The sequence below is a fragment of the Haliaeetus albicilla genome, chromosome Z (assembly GCF_947461875.1).
Source record: "Haliaeetus albicilla chromosome Z, bHalAlb1.1, whole genome shotgun sequence".
Lineage (NCBI taxonomy): Eukaryota > Metazoa > Chordata > Aves > Accipitriformes > Accipitridae > Haliaeetus > Haliaeetus albicilla.
The window spans coordinates 19177176-19198217 of NC_091516.1; the positions used below are offsets into that span (position 1 = coordinate 19177176).

The window sequence follows — 21042 nt, forward strand, 5'->3', positions numbered from 1 at the left end:
AGTGTTCTAATTTTAACAGCTCTCTTATTAAAATGTTAAATTCTCTCTGTGTGTGTTTGTATGTATTCATATTAAGTGTTATAAAGCAATTATAAAATAAACTATATAGAAACAGTGATCTTCTCCGTATTGAGTATAAATAATGATATTACTTTTCAGAGCTGTGGTTTGCATGAAATGACAGCTCGTGAAGGAGTGGAGCCTGAAATGGGCATGCAGTCTCTTAAAGTTCTCTATTCATTGTCTGTTAGGGACTTTTCTGAGTTAGCAATTCTAGATGTCTTCTCTAAGTACTTCGTGTAGTCATGCTCTGTTTTAGTTGGAGATCTGTCTCTTTTGAAATCTGAAAAGTCTGCCACTAGAATTTGTCTTGATTGGTTTTGCAGAAAAAGACCTGGGGATCATGGTGGATAAATTAAATGAATGAGAAGTATGCCCTTGCAGCAAAGAGGGCCAGCTGCATCCTGGGCTTGATTTGTAAGACTGTAGATAGCAGGCCCAGGGAATTGATCCATCCTTCCCGTTTCTTTGGTACTTGTAAGGCTGCACCTGGTGTCCCCACTATTGACATACAGCAGCAGGTCCAATGAAAAGCCACTGAGATGGTCAGGGCTGGAGCACAGGATGTACGCAGAGAGACTGAAGAAACTGGGTCTGTTCAGCCTGGGAAAGAGACACCTTTCTGCAGAGATCTTACTGCTTTTTATAACTAGGTAATCAGAGGATAAAGGGAAGATGGAGATGGATGCTTTCTGGAAGTGCATGGTGATGGCTTGAGAGGCAAAGAACACAAATCAGAACATGGTGAATTCCAGTGTTGTGTAAAGAAAGGGGTTTCTTACTATGAAAGCTAGTAGTCAAACACTTGAACAGGTGTCCAGCAAAGTTGAGGGTTCTTTGTCCTTGGAGATGTTCAAAACTCAGCTGGACAGGCCTTGTGCAACCTGATTTAGGTCTGCTTTAGGTCTGCTTTGGCAAGGTGTTGGACTACATGACCTCTGGAGGTCCCCTCCAACATCCATTATTCTTTGACTCTATGGAAATAGTTTAGCTCTCATTTTGTGCAGTTGTTTTGTCTCTGCACTATGTGCTTGGGCTAAGAAATGTTGTTGTGACTGGATGACTGGAGTGCAGAAAAGAATCTGAAGATTACTGTTGCCTTTAATTTCCAGTAATGCCTATAGGAATCGAATGGAAAAAGTGCAGTTACAATATAATACTGGGACCTCTAACCACCATATCTGGTTGAGGCTGCAGCAGTGAGGCAGCGAACTGATCCTCATCACCTTTTTAGCCTAAATGGCCTTTCACAACTTGTCAGGCATTTTAGCTTTTGTGTAAATGGTGAATCTATTCAAATTGGTCTATGCAAATCCGAAGCAAAGTTTTAATAAAAATGTTTTCTTCCTGGAGAACAAAGAAAAGGAGATTCATTCCAGCCTCACATATTTATCATCCTGGAATTTTGCCCTTCCAATACTAGTATCAACCATTTCTTCTTGTTCATTCCAGGATGACTGAAAGATGCACTGAATACAGGCATGATGCTTCTATAAAATTAAACTTTTTAAGGCTGTGTGTTTAATTGTTCATATGGTACAATGAAGAAACTAAAAGGTGAAAATTATGGGGGAAAAAAAACCAAAAGAAGACATGCAACATTTCAAAGCTACAGAGGAGGAAGCATTGGCAAAAAGATTTGTTTTGTCCTGTAATAAAAACACATTTGAAAAAAGTATGTATGAATACATAAGAACTAGAGTTAAGCTAAAATCATGAGAGTCTCCTTACAAAGTGAAGGGTCACAGTTACATATTCATATTTCAGAAGGGAGGTAGATATGAAGTGGGCAAAAGAAGAGTTAGGATGACTGAATTCTCAGTGTCACCTGGTATATATGAATCTGGAAGGAAGTGGGGGGGTATTCTTGTGTTCAGTGACTATGTGCTAGCAGCATATTCATTATATATGTAGTGATTCTTCTTTTTGAAGGAGATCTTGGTGATTGAATATTTTCCTTTTAGTATTTATTGATAATAAGACTTTGAGGAGATAGTAGAGATATGTGTATGTGGTATTTTTATCAGTAGATCTCTAGGGTAGGATTACAGACCTCTCAAGTGCTTTCTGGGTATCTCCAACAGCATAGAAAACTAATGGTACTGCTGTAGCCTGAAAATAGAGTAGGGACTTAACTGCAGTGCTTGGTGTTGAAATCTAATTACAAATATTGAGGACTTCAAGAATACTGAAAATAAATACATGGCAGTTTACTTCCCTAGATATGGCATAGTTGTAGGTATAGCGGTGGTGACTACCGGTGTACAGGCAACAGCTGGAGCTCTAATGAAGTCTTTTATTTTTTCCTTTTTGCCTCATGACACTCACCTTTTACAAGTTAAGGAGATTACATAGTGTATCACAGGAACATAAACCTTTTCAGGCACTTTCTAAAATAAGAACTTCTTCACCAAGTGTTTTGTTTTCTATGATTGTTTTTCTTTCTCTTTTAACCTACAGTGTAAGGACTTTTTCATTACAATCACACAATCTGTGCTTCAGAATAGCTAAGTGGTTTTTTTTAACTGTACACTGTGTGTTCGTCTTTCATTTGCTATGAGTTAAAAAGCTATTGGTACCTTAGAAGTTTCACTGAAATAGTAGATGTATACTGCATTTATACATAATTTTGCAAGTCCTGATAATATTTTATCAGCTCTTAAAACTGTATATTAAACAATATGTATATTTGTTGCCATTTCAAGATCTTTTCATGTTTAATTCAAAATTAAACAACATGACTTGCAAGTTCACTCATTGAGAATAGACCCCAACTTACATTATTTCAGAGTTATTAGAAAATAAGATTACTGTTTCTAATTGCTACTGATGCATAAGTGTTATGTTTACTTCTCTGCTGGAATATATGACTAAGAGAATTTCACCTACATCTAGATAATGTCTGCCGTCTTTAGTTTGCCATAGCCCCATGCTATAGGCAGACTTACTGAGTAGTAGGAAATTACAAATAATTTTCTACAAGCACTGTTTCCCCCCCTCCCTGAGGTACTGGTTGTTATGTTTGAAGTCCCAGAGGGATGCAAAATAGTCTTTTGATACTTTAACTAACAACATTATTAGTTAATTTTATATAATTGTCTAAACATGTTGAACAAAGAAGTGGAATAGATGATCTAAGAAACTCTTTTTCTTCACATGTTCTGATTCTCAGGTCTGTTAGTTTCAGAGCTGAAATATTCAGCTTTGTTTAGATTAATCAGGAATAAAAGGAAACATAAACTGAAAAAAAGTAATGAGCTCGTTTCCATAGAAACATGCTATGCTCTCTGCCAAAATTAAGTGCTGACTTTGTATTCTGAAAGATGGTTGTGCAGACAACATGCGCTCACTGATCTGCAGATAATGTGTCAAATGTCTTCATAGTATGCATCTTCTGATTGTGTTGTGTGTTGTTAACAAATCTTTGTGCCAGTACCTTTCTACCAACTTTTGCAGTATGACTAGACTGTAATCTTTTCTCACTTCTAATCCATGTTATGGCTTTGGACTGGAGAAAGAAAAGATTAGTTTCACTGTGCATTTTATACTATATGTCTCAAGTTATAACAGTTGATAAGCTGATGAAGCTCCTTCTCTCAATATTCTCTGTGAAATCGTTGCTCTGTTAAAATCTATGGGTATTTTACTGTTGGTCACAGCAGGACCAACATTTCATATCTAGAGTGTGATCATACACCACAGCAATATTGCTTGTCTGGTATTATCAATTCTGATGGAAAGCAGATTCATTACAAAATGCAGAGGTGCTAAAGCAGATCTTGAAGAAAAAAAAAAACACCTCAAGATTTTACATTAATTTCCTAAACTTTACAATGGTGTCTCTGTCTTAGTGTTTATTTCCGGTGATACCTAGAAGGCCAAAAATGCCACATATTTAAAAGAGGATGAGAATATACAATTCAGTTACTGACTAGTAGTTAATAACCATATGCAGCAGTAGAAGAAGAGCTCTTATGGGTTGATTTTTAGTAGTATTTGGAAATATAATAATTTTTGGAGGCTCTCTTAAAATAGCTTCTTTAAGCTTCTTCCCATAAATCATTCTTCTTGCCAAGGCATAGAAGTAGTTTTGGGAGAAATCAATACTCCCAAATTGTTTCCTAAAATCCAGCCTCAGCTTTCTGCTGCAACCTCAGGTTGTGCTTATTTTCATAAATCTTTGCATGAGAAAGCAGTGTTACTGTTTTTAATTCATAATCCTGTTAGGGACTGGAATTTTGTTTTGTAATTATTACTGCTTTTGAGGGAAGTAATATCAAATTCTTTATATAAGGAAGCATAAAAATTATTATGAAAGCTATCAGTGGGCTTTCTTCTGCAAAACACTGGCATCCAGTTTCCTCAGACTCGTTCTTTAAAATCCATTCTGTTTATATATTTGCAATCTATTAATATTAAAGAGCTATTCCACGATTAGAAAATCCATTTGCATCAGACTATTTTTCATTTTGGGGGCAAAAAGAGGTCATTTCACCATCTAGAAAATTGCACTACATTTTTCTGTCCTATATTCTTAATCTCCAGTTATATAAACAATTTTATTTATTCTCCAATTCATTTTGCATCTGAATCTCTGATTAAGATTGGTCCTCGGCTACTTCCCCCATTGTCTCTGCTTTGCACTAATATCTAGCAAGCATTAAGTCAAAATGACATTCTTTCTAGCTATCTAGGTTGTTGAATTTGCTTTAGCTGGTAGGAACAGCTGTAGTTTCAGGCTACTGCAACACTGTCAGTTGGGCATTGAATTAGCATGATTGTATTTCAGTAAATGTGTTCATAGTATGTCAAGCTTGTTAATTTCACAAGAAGCAAGCTTACGTACCTAACTACGAGGTTCATCCAGACAGAGAGCTGTTTAGATTCTATCCTCTGCAGGAGTGGTTCAAGATTGGTTCCATTCTATACAATTCCTTCATTTTACAAACTTCTGAAAGTCAGACCTCAGAGAGGGGTAGCAGGGAGAGTGAAATCTCAGTCTTCACAACCGGTGATTGTTGTCTCATCTCATAATTTTGATGCGCTTTTCCTTTGGTCACTTTCAGTGATTTTTAGTTAGAAGCTAGGGAGGGAAAGAATTGCCAGTATGGGTCAGACACAGCAGAGTTCAATTTACTACTTACATCTAATACACAGCTTGGTATGTAGCTCAGCTAAGGTTCCTAAAGTCTATGCAAAGCAGATAGTTTGCTTTGCTTTTATTCTGTGTATGTTGCTTTTATTAATCAAATACGGTAGATTAACTATTTGACTTATGTTTTCACAGATGAAGGAGCTTTTTCTCATATCTCTGAATGGGGCCATGCTGCCTGATACAGTTATGCAAACTGTGAATTTGCTTGTACGCTTGATTTTTATTTGTGCATATGTGTACTTTTCAAAATTCTTGCCTAAGTTTGAGACTCATTGTAAAGCTGAGGTACATCTGCATCATCCCTTTCAGTGTTGTACTTATACAAAGGACACAGCATCTTACCAATAATAGGAGACATTTCATTATTTGTCAACCTTGATTCTTTTCATGCTTTCTGAAAGAAGACTGATTTTCAGAATTTTTCTGGTATTCCGTAAGCACAGGGAGATATAGGATTATGTTTTTCCTGCATGTACAGTAACTTTTTTTTGCCCTGTTCATTTCCCTGATCTTAATCTTTTTTATACCTGAAGAGTGTAAGAGTGTAGCACAAAAGATTAATGTGTGTTTGGAGTTAACTGATGTAACAGCTACCTTCCATGTATTTGTCAGTGAGATGGTTTCATCTCATGGTTAAAACCCAGGAAGTATTTTCACTTTCTTCATGTGACTTGAAGTCTTCATCCACATAATTACATATGGCCAAGCAGTATTCCTTTTACATAAGAGTAAATATGAAGTAATTTCACTTTTCATCAGTATTACAGTAATTTTACACTAGCATGATGGAAATAAGAATATAGTCAATAGTAATTCAACAGCTTTTTTTTTTTTTAATACTTTCAAGTTGCAACTCTGAAAAGTACTGTGAAAAATAAATTTTCTTAAAATATGTCAGTTTGTCTAATACGTTCATGTTAGAACATATTAGAGGAGGGATGAAGTTCTGCTCTAATTTCTGTGGATTTGGCCATCCCACTTACTGTGCTACATTTTCAGTTTTCCTGACTGCACTTTCAGCTTCCCTTCCAGCATCTCTCACTGTCCTCATGTTGCTCTTATTTTTCTCAGCTTCTCCACTTCTGAAAGGTGATAAGCCTTAAAATAGAACAATTGTACATATGTATAGTTGTAAGTGCATCTTCTGGGGAAGCATTATTCATGTAATGCAGTGTTTTAGATTTCTGCATCTCCCAAGTTTCTTACCTTAGTAAGATGCCAAAGAAACTTACAGCCATGTTGTAATGTTTGCATATTTGCTGCCTTGCACAAGTGCAGCCAATAATTTAAAGGGATCAGCATTTCCTGCGTAACGTACTTCCTTGAGTTACTGCTAGTTTATCTGCACTTTACTTTTTTATCCCTTTTCTCCATTCCCTACATTTTGTTTGAACTGCATTTTTTGAGTGTTTCGTCAGAACACAAAGCTGTTTGTTTGTTTGTTTTTAAACCCATACGTGTTCTGTACTTCAGTCTTCTTCCATTAAGCTGACCAGTGAATTTGTGTGTATATCTGTGTGAAAAAGCATTCAAAAGGAGCTGTGTATTTGCATGAACTCACTGTCTAGACAATACACATAATAGATTTCAATTGTATTTTCTTTCTGGAATTTTACTTGGTTCTGAATATGTATATATAAAAAAATCCTTAAGCTCCCTCAAGAAACAGTCACTTCACTTATCTGCAAATGGCTTTATGCATGAGAATACAAATGCACAATGAGATATCAGCATATCAGCGAAGTCTCTGGAACATTTGTTTTGATGGTGAAATCATCTTTACCTCTTACTAGTCTTTCAGACCTGATGCTGCTACAGCAGACTGAGCTGAGTTCTGGTCCTTTTAGTGAATTATAGGTCAATTTTTTAACTAAGTTCCACATACCAGATGCTGCTTTTGTTTCTGCTTGTGCAAAGCCATGCAGGCTGTTGGCTTTCAGAGGGTGGATATAAAGGCAGAACTTGAAGAGTATGTCACATTCAGAATGATGTGTGAACTAGAACCCTGCATGACCAATGAGCTAGCACTTACTTCAGTCACAAACTGAATGCCAGAAGCCATTGAAACTATGGAATTATATAACAGAATTTCTGCAGATTTTCTTCAGAATATGGAAATTAATAAACAATAGAACAAAATTCTCTGGTAACGTGGGAAGAAGAATTTGATGTGAGTTAATTTGAAACATTTTGAATTATTAACCATATAGTAAAAATAAATCAAAATTATTCTTACTCGTGTTCCCACCATAGGCAGACAAGAGGGCATTTAGCAAAATCAGTGACTAGCAAATTTAGAACAAATGAAAGTAACCACTATTCCAGCAATATGTTTTCAAATGACTGAATTCACTGTTTTGTGTCATTAAATAAAATGTCTGTATCTTAGAATAGCTGAGATAGTTTTGTGATCATCAATAACATTTGCATTTTTGTTAGCCATGATGAGAATTATCAGAAGATAGTTCCTGTATGTGATATAACACAGTTGTCTGTAGATGTTACTGAGGTAATTATTCTATCTAGCATGTTTGTTAATGGTTTTTTGGTGGCAAGATACCAGTTGTCTTGTACTTTGTCTTTTTTAGTATGATGGAGCTTATTTCCCAGACTTAGTTAACCTAGCTCATGTCCCTTCATTTGTTTCATATGGGCCACTTATGTCACTGTTGTGGTTTAACCCCAGCCAGCAACTAAGCACCACGCAGCTGCTCACTCACTCCCCCCCCATCCAGTGGGATGGGGGAGAAAATAGGGAAAAAGAAGTAAAACTCATGGGTTGAGATAAGAACAGTTTAATAGAACAGAAAAGAAGAAACTAATAATGATAATGATAACACTAATAAAATGACAACAGCAATAATAAAAGGATTGGAATGTACAAATAATGCACAACGCAATTGCTCACCACCCACCAATCAACACCCAGCTAGTCCCGGACTGGTGATCCCCCACTGCCCCCAGTTTATATACTAGACATGATGTCCCATGGTATGGAATACCCTGTTGGCCACTTTGGGTCAGGTGCCCTGGCTGTGTCCTGTGCCGACTTCTTGTGCCCCTCCAGCTTTCTCGCTGGCTGGGCATGAGAAGCTGAAAAATCCTTGACTATAGTCTAAACACTACTGAGCAACAACTGAAAACATCAGGGTTATCAACATTCTTCGCATACTGAACTCAAAACGTAGCACCGTACCAGCTACTAGGAAGACAGTTAACTCTATCCCAGCTGAAATCAGGACAGTCGCTTACAAAATAGTGACAATATTTTGACGTGGTCTCCATTTTGGCAAAAGGGAAAAAAATGGTATGTCTTGACACAGGTAAGGCTGTTGACATGATGTTTTAATATATGAAGTGGGGAAATACAGGCTACTCAATCACCATTATATTAAATACACAACCAATGAAAACCAGACTAGAAAAAATGAAAAGGGGCTTAGGAACAGCCTTCAGCTGTAGAATTATGCAAATGCTTGAGATAAAGAAAAAATTTTCTAACTTTATTTATCCACTTTAACAGGTTATCTGAGGATGTTGTAGAAACCGTTTCATGGACATGTTAGATTAGCCATGTTCCAAAGACTGTCTAAGTATATATTTAGTCCAGCTTCAAAGTAGGGAGCTAGGTTAAATATTTGGAATTCCTGTCTAGCCCTACACTTCTGTGGGTCTATTCTTTTTATTTTTGAGTCTTGCTGTTACTTTTTGCAGAATTGTGCATAGGTTTTTTGATATACCTTTTTTAGGAGGATCAGGTTAATTTTCAGAGCAGTGTATGGAATTTGAAATTAAACTTTTAAATAGCTGTCCATCTATCAGTTTTTTTACTATAGCACCAGAACAGATCATCTTCATATTAACGTAAAAAAGGCAAAAATGGTATCTATTATCATATTACTAAGTTATCTTGTAATTCATAAATGCTGGTTCTTTTGCGATGCATATTGCAAGGTATCAGATGTAATCAGTGAAGCACAAATAACTTTTCAGTCCTTGAGGTACTTCTACAAGTCAATGGAGTTGGGGTTTTTGCACTAAAGGGTAAAGAAGTTTGGCAGAAAATAAACCCCCTTGCATTCCAGCTTGTCCACAGGTATCAGAGAGGCTGGAGGCAGCTAGGCTTAGATTCTGAGTGATGCCTAATTCAGTGCTATAAGTCTGGTTGTGTTCAGTGTATTGAACTATCACGATTTCAGATGCACTAATAGTGCACTGTACTTTCAATTTAGTCACATTCTATGAACTATTATGGCCAGACTTAAGGAGTTTGGTCATGTTCGATGAACTATCACGGCTAGATTTTAATGAATAGCAGTTTATTAAAGCAACAGGAGTACAGTTTCTTTTGGATTGCCAGTTATAAATACGCTGTCTGCAAAGCACTTGCAAATAATAACTGTTGACTACAAGCACTCTAAATTATGGAAGAAACTCTCTAGAGATTTCTAAGTTTCCAGGGCAAGCAGTCAGTATAACTGAAGGTTCAAATCTTACCCAATAGGCATCCCCATGGGGAGCAAGAGAGATTCAGCCTGTCGACTGATCCCAGAAGTCAGCATGTACTCCCGACTTGTCTATGATAGTATCTTCCCTAGCATTCCTCCTCTCTTAAGCCCTTTTATATTTTCTTATTTTTAGGTGGAGCTTAAGTGACTCTAGTCATACATACCTTTATTATGATTGGTGTAAAATCTCCTTGCTTTACTTTTAAAGGTATACACTAGAAAAAATTCAGAGCGCATGCTCAGTGACGGGTGGTTGAACCTTGGAGGCAGGTAGCTTTTGGGATGGAGGTGTGTTTCGGTATTATAATGAGAATGAGCAAATCTCACCTAGAGAACATGATTTAGCATGTCACTATTCCAGTCACCTAGAGAACATGATTTAGCATGTCACTATTCCAGAACTGGGCACTTATGATATAAATCAGAAGTAAGACAATAGCGTTGACAGAACCCTCATATTTCACCTCCTTGCTTCAGTAGATTCAATGCAAGGACCTTCCATTCTTGTTCCAGTAGTTCCAGTTCCCCATCCCTGCAGGGATATCATAGAGCCTGGCCATGGTGCTTCCACTCTGCTCCACCCTCTGTATTGTTTCTCAGAGTCAGCATACCAAGCTCCCCTGGTGTTGCTAACATCTAAGGTTGCAGGTTATGTTGCTTAGGGAATTATTATGGAACAGATTTTGTATATATTCACTGCATTCCACCCTGGACATTTACATTTTCTTAAGAGGGGCACATATCAATAAGTGATCTCCAGCAATCATTCCACAGGGGTGGTATGGTAAATATTCTGTTTATTTTGCTTTACAGAAATGTATCTTCTGCAGACAGAGAATTAAGAAAATGTCTGGTGCCTGCATTCAGTGTTCATATGGACGCTGCCCAGCATCCTTCCATGTTACCTGTGCCCATGCTGCAGGAGTGCGGATGGAACCTGATGACTGGCCATATGTTGTCTACATCACATGTTTCAGGCACAAGATCAACCAAAATATGGTAAGGAATTTGTTTCCTTATTTGTTAAGAAATGGAATTGCAGAATTAAAGTATGTTTCCAGAGAAAATGGAAGAAAGGATCCACACTATGTATTGTAATGGCTCCATTTATGATATTTCCATACATAGAAAACTACATCTTGAAGGTTTTTCCTTATGCCATTACCTGGGAGAAGCGATACTTAATATGCCTAACACATTTTTGCATTAGAGTCATTGCTGAATGTATTGTTTTGACAGCCGGAACAAATCTTTGAATTCTCTGTTTTGTTGACCTGGAGTGTATTACGAATACCCAGCTCACAGTATCTTGCAAATACTCACTGTGAGATGAAGGATATGGTGTATATGCAAGTTCTTTGTTCTGCAGCCAAACAGTGTCTTGCAAATATCCAATTATAATTACTCTGTCATCTGGCAAAGTAACACTGGTATGTCATGAAAATTCATGTTATTACTGTGCCTTTTTATGTCTAGTCTGTGCTGGGAGGAACCTTTAATTTTAGATGAGACACTTGAAGATTTAGTTTAATGTCTTTTATTCGAATGAATTGTTACTATCTCAGTTAAGAGAGAACCCTTGCTATTTATCTTGGGCTTTTAAAACTGTGGTAAGGAATATGGTAAGGAATTTGTTTCCTTATTTGTTAAGAAATGGAATTGCAGAATTAAAGTATGTTTCCAGAGAAAATGGAAGAAAGGATCCACACTATGTATTGTAATGGCTCCATTTATGATTTTTCCATACATAGAAAACTACATCTTGAAGGTTTTGTTTCCTAGCAAACTAGAAGGACTTCACATAGTCTTATTAAGGAAATACCTTAAGTTAGTCAAGTTGAGAATTCACAATTTTCAAACTTTCTATGTCCTTTATATATTAGAAGTGAAAAAAAAATCCCAAACCACGTAATGCCTGTATAATATATGTCTGTCTTTCAAGAAGTTGTGAGTGAATCCTTTGTCTTAATGACAAGTCTACTGAAGAGTAAGATTTTCTTTCAAGTGTAGTAAAATGTAGTGCCTCCCAACTAGAGTAATCAGTCCTGAGTATTCAATCTGCTGGTGGTTCTTAAAAGGGGAAACAAATTGTGTGTCCCTGTTTAAAACTTCCATGGAACTGTTAAGCCTTTTAAAGACTTTTGTTTTCCAAAATGAATTAACATGTGAAACCAGTACACATCATGTGATTTTAGTTTCTTCAAACATTTTTCAAGAAAATGAGTTTGTTTTGAAAAACAAAGAAACAAACTTAAACCTCTATCTGTACAGGCAACTTAAGATACTTTTCTTGGCTTTCTTGGAAAATATTATCATTAGTTGAAAATTACTGGGTTAAAATCATGGCCAGTAAAAATAGGGCTGTTCTTCCCAAATATTTTCCGGTATTTGTTTGGGACAAGTCTTTATACTCTAGGTAGTGAGATTTGCATCAGTAGCTGGGAAATCATTCCCTGATCAAATAGGACTTTCTGCATACTTTCTGTTATTCCCTCTTCATGTGTATATTGCAGCCACTTCCTCAGCTCCTTAATTTTTCCACCTTCCTCTAATATATCTGTCTCTGATGCTGGAGTCCCCTTATGCTGTTAAACAATGCATGTGATTTTCTTCACCTTATTCTCTTCTATGATACTAAATGGTAAATGTTCTGAAGTTTCAGATTATTTCTTCTAAGTTTATAGAGCACTTAATGTAGCAGTGTTTCTGTCCTAAACAGACCTTTTTTCTGGCATTTGTGTTCATGTTGGTTATTAATAGAAATACCTGCAAAATAGTAATGAAAACCAGGTAGGTTGTTTAAGCAGAATTTATACTTTCAATCTAATATAAAACACTGCAGACTTCAGCACTCAACTTTCTTAGTGTACACTTTCTCTGGAAAAGAAAAGAAGTTATTAAATAGCTATTATTTTGAATGGTAAGAAACAAAACACATGCTCATCTGAAAAAAACACAATAGTAATAAAGTGACATGGAAACCCATAAAATCCATTTTGTCTTAGTGATTTTCTTGACCTATATTAGGTAGTGTCAAAGGAAAAAAAAACCACCAACTACAAAGAAACAGGATTTTGTGTGGCTACTATTTAAAAGGTGGTATGAAGGATGCTCAAAGTAGTTTGGAATGAGACTATCACATCCTTTCCTGAAACTCAGCAACAACCTTTTTGAAAAAATCCTGTCTTATTAACTTATTTCCTGTGGCTCAAATCAAAATCAGATTTGCAGAAGAGAAAGAAAAATTTTACTTCTGTGTTTTTCATTGGGCCAAAACTTGGAAAGATCACATATTTTGTTAAAGAAACTTTTTTTCTGTGAAATTCTTAACTCCTGAGACAAAGGAAATTGCCGTATGTTTGTATATGCTTCGTTTTATACTCTGTCTTTTGGATAATTAATCTAATCACATCTTTAAGCCCTTGGAAGTTTTTTCACCATTGGTTTTCTTGTTACACTTTTCTTAGCTATTAGCTATTCCTTCATGCAGAAATTATATTGCTCTTCACCATTAGGCATAGCAATGTATCTTACTTCTAATGAACTTCTTTTGTTTGTCTGTTGTTTTAACTTCTTTGCTTGAAAGCACAACAGAGGAATCATTCAGACTGAAATATACTCACTGGAAATTTTTACAGGAATAAAACAGATTGTCTTGTCAGCAAGAAAAATAATTTCTTCTGGTATTTAGCAGTTGAAAACATTGTACATCAAGCAAGGACACTATTGGTTCTCATTTCAAGGAAGCAAAATAAAAAAATGTTTTTTCACTCATATAGGCTCTAGATATTCAGCGTAAATGCTCAGTGAATAACTGTGATTGCTACTTTCTTCAAATTTAAAAAAAATACCAAACAAAAAACCTACCTATGTACAGATAAATGTGTATTATTACTGGTATTAGTGTATCTCTTCACCTCAGGCAAGGGCTTATTGCAGTGATGAGGTGGAGTATGTATCCAAATTATTTATTGCTTTGATCTCAAGCAAATTGTGTCCAAAGTATTCATCAATATACTTTCACAAGTCTTTTTTTCTGGGGATCAGATTCTGTATCGTCTCCAGGATTTTTTCCTAGAGTACTATTTTAATGTCAACCATGGAAAACACTGGCAGGTCTTCGGATGAAAAATCATCAAAAAGACAGTAAAAAGGCAAAGCATACTCCTTGCATCTGTATAGTGCTGCCAAATGAAGTAAATATACAAATACTAAGAACTGGAGTTTTAAATGTTGATATGACTTTTCAAAAATCTGGTCTTTGGAGGTCCATGGAGTCAAAACTAAGCATGCCTCATATTTGCTGAAGGTACAGCTTTGGAAATAACACAAAAATTTGCTAGCAGAAAAGTTGTTTTATACAGAATGATTTTGGTTATTCCTGTTGCAGCCTATATTATTCTGTTATGTAAATTGGAGTGTCAATATGCAAGGAAGGCTCTGTGATTTACTACTTACAGAGAGTAGGTCATGTTTTTTTCATTTTTCCTCTTTGACCGTGCTTGTCTCTGGGCATGAAACATATCCCTCACACTTTTTTGTCATCAAACTGCAAGAACACGTGGAAGTACAGTTGAGAATAGGTGCTGCAGATGGATTTGTTATGATTAAAAGAGCTCTTTCATACGCAAGGAAATGAGAAAAAGAAGTTGTATGCAACTATACTAACAGGAAAAACAACCCCAGAGGATCCATACAAAGTTAGCAAAGACAGCACTGAGGGTCAGACAAAGCTAGCTGGAGGCAAACATATGTTCACAGGTGATGTTTCATTTGGAAAGCGTGATCAGAAGAGGCCATCTAGGCAGCCCCAGTTACATGCATTTTGAAAGGCTGTCTTTAGAAGGGGCAAAGATAGGAGTTGCAAAAACCTACTGTTGCTGCTTTTTGAGCTATTTCAAATTATCTTCTGCTATTATCAGCCAGTTCTTGCCTCTGTAGCAGACAGGGAACAAAGGGATGCTGTCAAATGGAAGCTGCAGATCCTTTTTCTGTTGAATACCTGAGTAATGCAATGTCATTGTTTGCCACTGTCTGCTAACTACTGTCAGCTCCTTAACATTTCAGAGAGACTAAGGCATGCCTTTAGGAAGGACATATTATTCAAAAATCATGAGCTGGCATATTTTTGAAATGTCATGCATCATTGCTATGCCTAAATTTAAGTTCCAAGGAGTAGGCTTAAAATGATTAAATGAGAGTTATGTTCCTATATCAAAAAAGCCTCAGAATTTTGAAGATCCCCCATTAAAAACTGTAGTCAGAGAAAGTTTCTAGATATTTAGATATACATCAGATGCCTATTTCATGATAGTTATTATGATTTCATATACATACAGTTTATATATTTTATTTAACAAGATTTTTGTGTCCTGCCATACAGAAAATGAAGGAGAAAGTAATTTTTTCTCTTATCTTTTTGAAGTTTGCACACAGAACGGGAGGTTAACTTTTTTTTCTTTGTATCTGGTTGTTTTCTGTATTTCTGCCACTATCTTAGTTCATCCTTGGCTTAGGTACTGTTAAAGAAAATCATGCGTTTTAAACCACAGCTTTCTCAATAATCTGGTAACAACCACAGCTGTTTCTTTAATCTGATAGACTCCCTTACATAACAAATGTCCTTTCTGATCAAAAATGACATTCTTAACATCCATAAATTCTTAAGATTTTCTGACAGGAAATGTTTTCTGTGACATGCAATCAATTACAGTGTATGTTTGTCAATATTTTTTCTGAGAAATAAATCAAGAATCCTACCAAGATAAAATACTAAAAATGATCTTCTCCTTGAGCATTTCTGTTTTTTATTATTTGTTCAAATGGACAATGACATTTCTTTGAAAATTTTATCATTAAATAAGCCTGTATTGTGTCTTAAAATATACTTTCCCTTCCTTCTTCTCTGAAGAGTTCCATCTTCAGGCTTTAAAAATATTTAAACCTTTTAATAGAGCCGTTTCTCCTTGGGCTTCTGTAATATCAACCTTTTTCTATTATCTCACATAAGTAAATCAACTAATACTCTCCAGTTTACTTTTCATCCCCCGCCCCCCAAATAACTGAATAGACTAAAGTCAAGAATTGAAAGGTAAATTAACATTTATGTTTACATATGTTTCAAGATTGGATAAAAGGTGCTAACTGACATGTTACCACTCCTGTGATTATACCAGTAAATTGTTATTTATGTAGTTAATTCTGCTACTTAGTCTAACTATAGACAGGTAAAATGAGGAAGAAACAATTTTGTTACACATCTAAATGGTTAAAAAATTTATGAGTATGCTTGGAACATTATTTCCAGGTAAACTCGAAAATGCTTTAGACACGTCATTGGGTTTTACTATCTGAGGTGACCTCAGCTAAATCCTCCAAATGCGTATGTCAGGCAGAGCTCTGACACACAGAGATTTAGTTCACTGTCTCCAGAAATGGTACAGAATATCTGTACTTGGTTTGCCCTTTAGTTTGCGGGAGCAGAGAGGTTTAAAAATTCTAAATCCCAGATATTGGTCCAAGAAAGAGGCATGATAGTGACTACAGTCTCTGCAAAAACAGAAGTTTTCAAGTTTAGGGTGGGCTTTTCCTCTTCCCCAAAAGCATTGGCATTACTATTAATGCTTGGAATCTAACAAAAAGAACTGATGCTGTCCTTGGTTCTCCCTTTGATATTAGTGCTAAGAATTCTATACCTGTAGCATTTTCCGGATTTTCACAGACACTTTTAAAATTTATTATATTGATTGAAGAATTCACTATCTTTGAAGGTTTGAAAAGCAGTGCTAGGAAATTGAGTAATTACTTTAACATATGTAATAAAGTATTTTCATGCTGTTTATATAAACTTTTCTAATAAAAAATATTTTATGCTTAGTATACATCTGTGTAGTTGCCCCTTGTAGTAGCATCTTCCATTATAACAAAAGTTCAACTGTTCAGATATAGCCAAAGTCACAATAACTCACTTTTGCATAAGGAAATGGACCTCTGTGAGGTAACAAATAGGCAGTCAGGATCATAAGAAAGAAATGCCTTCCCTGTGTTATTAAGATGAGAAGCTCTTGATTTTATTTTTCCTGGTGAGGAGGGTTACTTTTTAAGTGGAAGGTTCATGAGGATAAGTTAGTTAGGAGCTGAGATGTAACAGCTGTATCATGTGAGCTTCTGAGCATTTGCTCACTTACAAGGTTCCATGCTTCTTTTTATTTATAGAATCCATCATGCAGTTATTGATGTAGAATTTTTGCATAGTTTAACAACCCTGCTACTCTTCTGATTGACGTAACTAGCTCTGTGGAATTAAAAGTGAGAAACGAAAAAGAATTATTGTTACTGATTTACTACATAAATAACTGATGAAGAGTGGTCAATGTTGTCTAAAGTTTTAAAGCAAAAGTGCTGCACGGTACAGGTTAAGAAGTTACTTGGATATACTGCTGTAGACAGCTCTGACAAGAACTAGATATGCATTTAGTTATTGTGTCCCATTCAGCAAAATATTAAGCAATTATGTAGATTCATACTGAAATCCAGTACTTAAAAATCCCATCATTTAAAGCAATGCAAGACCACAGTCTGAGTTCATCACATCTTACCTCTTCAATCAAATTCTACAAATTATTCTACAAATAAAATTTACAAATATTGCTAATTGTGTAAGAGTTATTGATCTAATGCAGAACAGTTAGAAGGCATCAGTTGCAAAAATATTTTTGAGTGCTGTGATTTATTATTCTTCAGATGCCATTTGTTTTCTCATAAAATGCAAAAACTTTGTATGTAAAACAAATTTGTGTGATCATGATTGGAAGGAATGATTTTGCAGTTGAAGTTTTTATATTGAGTGGTGAACTGTTATCAATTCTGTTTTGACAGTGACAAATTTCTGACGAGTAAGCTGGTATTTTAAAATGACTTTTTCTTTTAAATTCTTCCTTTTTTCAAGAGAGCTAAAGCACGTAAGAAGGCCATTACAGTTGGGCAGACAGTCATCACAAAACACAGAAATACAAGATACTATAGTTGCAGGGTCATAGGAGTGACATCTCAACTTTTCTATGAAGTCATGTTTGATGATGGCTCTTTCAGTCTGGATACTTTTCCTGAAGACATTGTAGTAAGTACTTTCTCAGATACCTGTCCTTTCTGGTTTTTTGTTGTTGTTTTTTTTGTTTGTTTGTTTGGGGGGTTTTGGTTTTTTGCTTTTGGTTTGTTTGTTGTGGTAGTTTTTTTAAATTAGAGAGTTGGAACCTCTTGAACTACTTCTTTTGACCCTGAGGAGATAAAATCTTAATATTCATTTTGTGTTTGTTACTTTTGCTACCGAGAATGATTATTTTCTAATGGGCTTCCAAACCTTGGTTGTTCTAATTAGTCTTTGCCATTTGATCAAATGAATCAAAAGTAATCTTAGAAAATCTTTTAATTAAGAAATATGTATTTAATAAAAGATATGAGAGAGGGAATTCCATATATCCTTCTGTGTCTCTCAGAGATAACTTGTAAAAATTCCTTGCAGAATAGAAAAATCCTGCTGTACTGGGAAGAATAGCTCTCAAGAATCTAACAACTTGTTTACACCTTCTGATATTTAGTTTGTGAGTTTACATTATTAATGATAAATATCATCAGGGAGTAGAATGTGTAGTTTATTGCATTTCTAAAAACCAATTGATATTTTGGTTTCCATTATGCACTTACATAAACTACGGTGTTTCTCAGAACTGTTAAGGACCACGTTGTGCACTTAGCACATATGAGCAAAATTTGCAGACAGCTGGGGAAAGATTCTGTTTCCCTCCACATTTGCAATGAATACATTGGATATTAACCTTCGTTGTGTTCATCAGGTGCCGCTTGATGTCTTTCTCATGATATGACTCTAATCCTTGTTTACCTTCATGCTCTGAGTCTTTTTTTGTGCTGAACTGATATTTTCAGTGTACCTCCTGCTAATAATCTCTGAAAGTTAGAGCCTTCAGTGAACACTGGTATGCAAAAGTTCTGTTTGTTGCAAGACCAGGTTTCACTTAGCCCTGTGTCCTGTTCTGTATGTAGAGGGGGAGAGTCTGGCATGTGCAGCAGTGCAAAAGAATACACGCTGTGCAGCTCAAGGGGCACAACCCCTAGAAGTACTCCATATTCTTCTCCCGTGAAAATCTTTGAGCTGTTCTGTTTTCCGCAGGCCTAATGTTTTCCTGGAAGTAGCATTAGCTGACAGATACATCAGTGGAAATGATACTGTTGTTCTTAGATGCTTCTTATTGAAAAGTCTGATGCCTTTTGAAAATACGGTATTTGAAAGGGTACATTTCAGAGCAGTGTATGGGGATTGAGCTGTTTACCTCCCACTGGTCTGAATAGCAGACAGTCAGCAAATCCCTCTTACATGTCTTTGAAAATTTATCCTTTAATTCAAAACACTCCAAAAGGCTCCATTAATGATCAAAGACATTCTGATTTAGGATGATCAAGATATTAAGCAAATGTGGCTGTATTGTTATTAGAAACCCCTCTTTTATGTATGCCTGCATCAAGGATCTGGTAAGGCAGAGATGAGAAACTGCTTGCCGCCCTAGTGGGGTAGTCTGATCTGGAGCTAAGAATAAATGTAATCAGGTCTGGATATGCCTCAGTGCTTCTCAGATAGTGGATGAACAACATATAATTGTTTGATGGAAACACCAAACGAATTTCACATTCCTTAGAGAAATCTTGTTGTGTTTTCATTAGATAATATACCTGCAGCAGTTACTGGAAGGGAAAAAAAAATGTTTTTTCTTCTGCCTGGACTAAAATTTGCTAATCCATGCAATGTGCATATCAGGTGTTAGTGCCGCTGGGAGGACTTATTCATCAAATCTGGTGTGAAAGCAATATTGCTGCCTATTGAAGAACTTATTTTTCTAATCTGTTTTCACTTTTCAACTAGCTCACAAAGATAGCAGGAGCTTCTGCTTTTCCAGTATGTGCTGAATCCACTACATAATTTCAGCTCAGCTCACAATAGACCACAGTTCCAATGTTCAGACACAGTAATTTATTTTTAAGGAGGAAAATAGGAGCAGGGAAATTTCAGTCTCAAAGTTTCATGAAACTCTATTTGCCTGTAAGTATTTAGTAACTACCAAAGCAAGGTATACATTGTTCTTTTATCATATGTATTTCTCTTGGTTTGTGTTACCATTTGCTAAATGTTTCAGTTGGGGGTTTTTTAAGTGTTAGATATAGGCATAGCTGTATAGATTTTTATTTCAAGCTATTGGGTACTATACCTGATTTCTACCTTGTCAGAATTTCTTAGAATAATCACTCCTCAATTACAATGTTTAAACCCATTAGAGAGTTTCCTGACGTGCTAACCAGCCAGCTTTCCCTCAACCCAGCAGCTGTAAGAGGGTGCAAAGAAGTATATGGGTAAAATTTTTTTCTGGGAGAAACAGCAGGACAACTTCCTCTGTAAGTCATGGAAAGACTGCAGTGAGGGGGAGAGTACGTGATACCTTAAAGGAGGTGAGGTGACAGCTTTAGCAGTTAGTTTAACAATGCATGTACACAAGTGGGGTGTGCATATGCTGCAGTCCTGCTTAACTGCTACCATTAGACAGCATGTGTGTGTGCCACTTGTCACTGCTTGAAGAATTAATGCTCTGTAATTTGTCACACAGCCCCTAGCTCAGCACCAAGAGGAGTACTGTCCTGCCCAACAGGCCAGATGTCAGTTTACAGATTATGCGTCAGGAAATGTCTCAGTTTTTCGGCCTGCTCATTTAGGGAGGGTGTCCCACAGTTCCTTTTTTTTTTTTTTTCCCTGTGTTAGTACCTGATGGACATCTCCCCACTGGCATAACTTGGCAGTTTGCTAGAAATGAATATTCTGGGTATTTAGCTAGGATTATTATTTGTTTCTTTGTATGTTGTGGCTGTCAATAATGCCTTAACAGCAAGTATAATTAAAATATATATACATACATATGTAATCAGAAATTAGACTAAGGATGACGTTGTTCCCGCATTACCTTATTAAAATCCCAGCTAAACAGGGAGTCCTTGCAGTATACTTGGTTGTGGGCAGAAGGGTCCCACCAAATTGTATTGATTGCAAGGAAGAGAGGAAGAAAAAAAAAAAAAAAGTTGCAGAGTCAAGCATGCTTTGAGTCTGTGGGGAGGTCTGATTACAGGAGAGCTGAGCACACCTCTCCTGAAATGGTGGACTTCCTTCCAGGCCAGCAGCCCCAGTAAGTGCCCTGGTCCTCCAGTGACCAGTTTACACAGAATTCTTTGCTGTCTTGGTTTCACTTTCTGTTTATCAAGCAA

The 21042-nt window shown here is 36.2% G+C and overlaps 1 protein-coding gene across 8 annotated transcripts in view; it reads left to right on the forward strand.

Moving 5' to 3' along the window:
* Nucleotides 1-21042, forward strand: part of KDM4C (lysine demethylase 4C) — a 272053-nt gene that overhangs the window by 230689 nt on the left and 20322 nt on the right. For all 8 annotated transcript variants that reach the window (XM_069777114.1, XM_069777116.1, XM_069777118.1 and 5 more), the window contains 2 exons: nt 10537-10722; nt 17672-17842. In XM_069777114.1, the coding sequence (XP_069633215.1) occupies nt 10537-10722; nt 17672-17842 (357 nt within the window). Of the gene's footprint in view, nt 1-10536; nt 10723-17671; nt 17843-21042 lie in introns of those variants that run through there.